This window comes from Lactuca saligna, chromosome 6 (genome assembly GCF_052625555.1).
Source record: "Lactuca saligna cultivar CGN05327 chromosome 6, ASM5262555v1, whole genome shotgun sequence".
NCBI lineage: Eukaryota > Viridiplantae > Streptophyta > Magnoliopsida > Asterales > Asteraceae > Lactuca > Lactuca saligna.
In genome coordinates, this window is record NC_136422.1 from 152,115,795 (window position 1) to 152,121,728 (window position 5,934).

The following is a 5,934-nucleotide window of genomic DNA, read 5'->3' on the forward strand; positions in this document are numbered from 1 at the left end:
GTAATGTTATCGTTTATGCTTTATGGTCTGTATCGGAACATGACATCCCGAGTTTTGATTATATAATGAAAATACATTTCTTTTATGAAATGCTTTGGTAAACATTGTTTTATCATGTTTTGTTTTTGGGAAAAAATTCCGCAACTCTTTTAAATCAAAAGGATTTACTCTGAAATTATTTTAAAAGCATAAATGAAAATTGGTCTTTTCTGGCCGAGATTTTGGGGATGTCACACAATATGAGAAGCGTCAACTGTCTTTTTACAAGGAATAAAATGAGCCATCTTAGAAAAACGATCCACCACCACAAAGACGGAATCGTTAGCCCGAATGGTTTTAGGTAATCCTAACACAAAATCCATGGAGATGTCTTCCCAGGGACCATCGGGAATGGGAAGAGGAGTGTATAAACCGGTATTCTGAGCTTGACCCTTGGCAGTTTGACAAACAATACATTTAGCGACATATTGCCCGATATCACGATGTAACTGCGGCCAATAGTAACGTTCTTCTAGTAAGGAGAACGTCTTGTCTCGTCCAAAATATCCTCCCAAACCACCGCCATGCAACTCCTTAATAAGTTCTTCACATAAGAAGTGCGAGGAATACACATACGATTATTGTAGAAAAGATAGCCATCAACTTTCAGCATGGGAGATTGTATCGGATTGTTCCAAATGTCCTTAAAATATTCATCATCGGCTTATAATTCTTTTAAGTGGTCAAACCCAATAATACTTTATTTCAAGGTGACCAAAAAATCAGCTCGCCGACTTAAAGCATCCGCCACCTTATTTTGCTCCCTGGATTTATGTTTCAAAACAAAAGAGAAACGTTGAAGATACGAAATCCAACGTCCATGCATACGATTAATTTTCTGTTGGTTGTTAAAATATTTTAATGCTTGATGATAGGTAAAAAGAACAAACTCTTTGTGAAAAAGATATCGCTCCCAGTGCTGGATAGAACGACAAATCGCATAAAATTCCAATTCATAAATGGACCACTTTTGTCTTGCCTCGCTAAGCTTTTCACTAAAAAACCAACAGGCTTGTTTTCGTGTGACAAGATAGCCCCAATGCCAACAATAGAGGCGTCACATTCGACCGTAAAAAATTTATCAAATTTTGGCAAGGCTAATAAGGGAGCGGTAGCTAGCTTTTCCTTGATAATGGCAAAACTTCAAGTTTCCTCCTCGCCCCACTAGAATTGTCCTTTCTTAATGCATTGTGTAATTGGTGCCATGATGGAGCTATAGTTGCGAACAAATCGTGGATAAAAAGTGGCGAGGCCATGAAAGCTGCGCACCTCACTAATATTGTGTGGAATTGGCCAATCTTGAAGCCGTAATCATGAAACCTAAAAATAATAAATGATCAGCAAGGAAAGTACATTTTTTAAGATTTAGATATAGCTTGTTGTCAACAAGGGCAGAAAGAATTGCTCGTAAATGTAGCAAATGATCGGCTTCCGATTTACTATAAATGAGTATATCGTCAAAATAAACTGCCACAAAAGAACCAAGAAAAGGTTTGAGGACCTGATTCATTAAACGCGAGAAAGTGCTCGGATCATTAGACAATCCAAATGGCATGACCAACCACTTGTTGTGCGTGGGTTCTCGTGTGACAGGAGTGTGTTTGTGTGACTCGAGTAATGGAACCAGGGTTAAACGAACACCCTTAAGAGTAAATGAATAGGTATTGTCTTTCCCCTTGTGTACGGCATTGACATCAAATTCCCATGGTCTTCCTAATAACAAGTGACACGCATCCATGTCAACTATATCAAAAAGCACCTCATCTTTGTAGCTACCGATTGAAAACGGTACTTTACATTGCTCGGTGACTCGAATCTCACCTATGAATTTAATCCACCCGATTTTATAAGGATGAGGATGTTTTATTGTTGGTAGTTTAAGTTGATCGACAATAGTGCGAGATACTATGTTCTCCGTACTACCTCTATCGATGATCACGTTAAGAACCTTTTGATGAAAAAAACATCGAGTACAAAACAGATTGTGGTGTTGTGTAGGTGTCTCGGGGAGTTTAGGAGCTAATAGTATGCGGCGTACAATGCATGTATTGGAGGTATGCTCGGCCCATGATGGTTCTTCTTCGGTGTAACATAATTCTGCCACTGTCTCCTCATTATCACTCCCAATGGAGTCATTAATTTCATCTACTTCCCTAGTTGCAAGATTGACTTTAGCTGTGGATGCCCTGCAATCACTGGAATGATGGCCTGTGATCCTACATTTGAAACACTTACCGGCTAAGGGTCGTGCGTAAGGGTTGGGTGGATTTACAGTAGACGAGGTTGCGACGGTCTTTCCTTTGTCTAAGGTGGGCTCTTTGACGTTGGCTAGACTGTTTTCAGTGGACTGGGAGGCTTGAAGTGTTGCGCTGGTGTGAGTGAGTGCTCTGGTTCGATTATTAGCCCGAGAACGAGAGTTTATACTGATTTGGGTTGGGCTTCAGCCCTTGTAGCTAAGTTGTAGGCTTCGTCTAGGGTAAATACTGGCAAAAGTGAGATACGATCTAGGATATTGGGTCTCAATCCATTGGTATACCTCAACACCTGTTGGGACTCCATCTCCGCCAGATCATTCTGGGAAGAAAGGCGTTGGAATTTCGACGTGTAAGCCTCCACGGTTCGATCTACCTGTACACAATTTTAAAGAAGGTTAAAAATCACCTGGTCATGATTCGGAGGTAAGTACATTTTTCTCAATTCTCTTTCCATGCGCTCCCAAGTCAAGATTGGAAGTTTCCCCTGCCTCTCACGATTCGACTGTAAGTGCTTCCACCACGCTTGTGCTCCACCCTTTAACTTATACGACACCAGAGTAACCCGCTTGTCATTAGGGATTTCATAAAATGAGAAAAAGTTTTCTAATTTAGACATCCAATCAAGGAATGTCTCGATGTCCATTGAACCATTGAAGGCTGGAACGTCCTTGGCTCGTTGTCGATAATCAAAATCATGGTTCTCATGATGCCGATCATGGTTATCGAGTTTGGAGTCTTCCCCGTTTTGTCCCTGTTCCTGTTGATGGAGTCGATTTACTGCATGATTTATGGGTTGGAATAGTTGGTTTTGGAAACGTGCGAGGCGATTGGGTTGTTGGGCGGGTGGGATGTTGCGATTAGGAGCTTGATTATTGACTTGTGCTACTGGTTGTTCCTGGGGGGGCAGGAATTCGAGTCGTAAGGGTCGTAAGTGTGGCAGTAATTTGTTAAAGGGTTAACTGGACCACTCGGAGGGTTTGCTCCACACGATCGATCCGTTCAGGGTCGTGTTGTCCGTCGCCTGGTGCCATGGATTCGTTGCTTTGATACCACCTGATGTAGATTGAACTACAGTAATAAACAATTTGTCAAGTGTATTGTTAAACACTTTTGTAAACTTGTGATACTTTACCTGTATCAAACGTGAGAAGCTCGATTTTGAAGAAGACAGTCTTTATTAATCAAAATAGAACAACCACATTACAAATCAAGGTGCAAATATTTAAAGACTCTTAAACGTAAACCTAGTAGAAGTCTAAGACTTTTGAAACAAGGAAACAAACAAATAAACAAGAAAAAGAAAAAGACTCAACATTAAAGAAACTAATTATCCAATTACTTGGACTCTATCCTTTCTCTCCGTTGATGTGGTCCAGCTGGACCATAGCCACCTCATCAAGTCTCCATGAGTCTCATCTACATCTGAGTTCACTTTTCAAGACAAGGAAATTTTGAAATAAAAACAAAAACTAAAAAACGAACTCAGCACACAATATTTTTGTATTTTTCATATTTTCTGAAAAAAATAAAACAGAAATGAAAATATTGCTGGATTTTTGATTTTTTTTTTGAAAAAGAAATAAAAAACAGAAACAACACTATTTTTGGATTTTTGGTTTTTGGATTTTTGGTTTTCAGATTTTTGTTTGGTTTTTAAAATTTTCAATTCTCCCCCTAAATTTGTTCATAGAGGAAACTATGAACAAATTTAACAAAAACAAAAATATTTGGGATCAAAGTGGTCAAGCAATTCAATATCGTTTATCTGCACATGCTTGCATGTTTAGATCTGGTCAATCACCGATATTGTGGTCCACTTAAACACAAAGGATATGGGCAAATTTAACAGATTATAAGTGACAAGACATTGTGATCTATATTCCTAAATGAACCATTTAGCTGACGATGACCAAGGATATTTTTGTCCACTTAAAGTAAGCGGTGAGATCTATAGACAGCCTATTAAATGGTTCAATTTTAGATGCACTAGAATGTGTTTCCCACTTCTCGATATACCCCGGTAATCAAGAACTTCCAAAATACTCCTTACTTTAGATGAGCAAACAATTATTAAGAGGGAAGCCAGATTTAGAGTGCATATGTTGTATCCCAAGTCGGATATCTTCCAATCATGCAGAAGGAACAATATATGACTAACATAGATAGAGTGATTGAGAAACGGAATGGTGCATATGTTGTGTTCCAGGTCGGATAATATCTTATCACGCAAAGGAGAAATCATATGACTAACAGACAAAAAAATTGCATAGATAAGAAGATGCATAGAAGTAAAGTTGCATATGTTGTAGTCCAAGTCGGATTTTCCAATCACGGAGAGGAGGCAACATATGACTAGTAGAAAGAAAGCAATAAAATAACCTTCTACATACCTACTGTACCGGAATTCGCCAGTCGCCCTGTTAGTACTAGAATTAAGGACGTGTGTCCATAAATAGAGGAAAAGTTACGCCATAGTTCTAGATAAAGATTACTTAAGTGTAGCCCGTATATTCCCATTTATATCTCACTGCTCAATCTACCCAAGCGTCGTATTGTCAGACCAAACGGAACAATCTAAGTTCATATTGTCTAGCCCTTTCATTGTCAATTAATGTCAAGTCCTTTTGAATCCTTTGTGCCTACCAGCGCATTGAACACATAGTCTAGACAATTTGGCTTTAGTGCATTACACGAATTTTAGATTGCCCTTTAGCACAAGACTTTATATCACATCCAATAATACCTACTAACGAAAAACTATAAGAAAATAAAAGGTTATCATCAAAATGAATCAATGTAAGAAAAACTCAGGGGTATCGAGAACAAAAACTCAAATTGTAAGTCACCAATTGAATTTGCATCCAGAAGGTCTGAGAAAAGCACGCATATTTCTATCTCAGAACAGATCCAAAAATTCCTCACATCGTTAAGCACAAACCCCATGTGTGATCCTTTCCTTTCTTCCCTTCCCGCAACGGACACATACTCTCAAACAAAGTTCATTTCCGGTATTTCTTCTTCGAAAGGAATGGTGTCGGCATGATTACAACGCATCACACCATGATTTCCGCACATGAGATCTTTGATGTTGTTTTATTACGAAATGTTTTGACTATTGGCATATTGGTTTTGACATGGGATGACACTATGGATGTTTTAGACTATTGATTTTATAATTAATTAATTAAAAATGAAATTTTTGGTCTTGAATTTAGGATGTTACAAGTTGGTATCAGAGCCTTGGTTTGAGGGATTCAGGCACTCTCTCGGGTGTGTCTAAACTCAAATCGAGGGTTTGAAAGGTTTTTTCAAGAAAAATAATTTTCAAAAAATTAAAATTAAGGGTTTTTTGGGGAAGAACAAGAAGTGTGATGCGTGCAATCGGCCGAGCTTAAGTAAGTTTTCCCCAAGATACCATACATGTTTGCTATGATATATGATACGATTATGAGAATTGCATGCTAGAATAGGGCTAATGATCTAGGAAAGATGCCTTATATGCCTACTGTATGTGTATGAGAATTGTATGCCTTATGCTTGTTGTATGCACTTATTAAACTGCATGCTAGTATTGATTAGTCCGTGATATGATGACATAATTAGGATATGTTGGTTTTGGTTACTCAATGCTCGAATTTTG

At 38.4% G+C, this 5,934-nt stretch overlaps 1 protein-coding gene across 1 annotated transcript; it reads right to left on the reverse strand.

The window, feature by feature from the left end:
* Positions 1–1,312: 1,312 nt before the first annotated feature.
* LOC145003025 (uncharacterized) lies at positions 1,313–2,937 on the reverse strand. Its single transcript, XM_078962188.1, has 3 exons — positions 2,701–2,937; positions 2,576–2,667; positions 1,313–2,255 (listed from the first exon to the last, which is right to left on the reverse strand). Exons 1-3 carry the CDS (start codon positions 2,935–2,937, stop codon positions 1,313–1,315), a joined length of 1,272 nt encoding a protein of 423 aa, XP_078818314.1.
* Between the last annotated feature and the right edge of the window lie 2,997 nt (positions 2,938–5,934).

Excerpts from the sequence above, each read along its gene's own strand:
- LOC145003025 (XM_078962188.1), bottom strand. The coding sequence starts at position 2,937 with ATGGACATCGAGACATTCCTTGATTGGATGTCTAAATTAGAAAACTTT. Across the intron at positions 2,668-2,700 it reads TACCTCCGAATCATGACCAG|GTAGATCGAACCGTGGAGGC; the intron begins GTGATTTTTAAC and ends AATTGTGTACAG. Across the intron at positions 2,256-2,575 it reads GAGTCCCAACAGGTGTTGAG|GATCACAGGCCATCATTCCA; the intron begins GTATACCAATGG and ends TTTCAAATGTAG.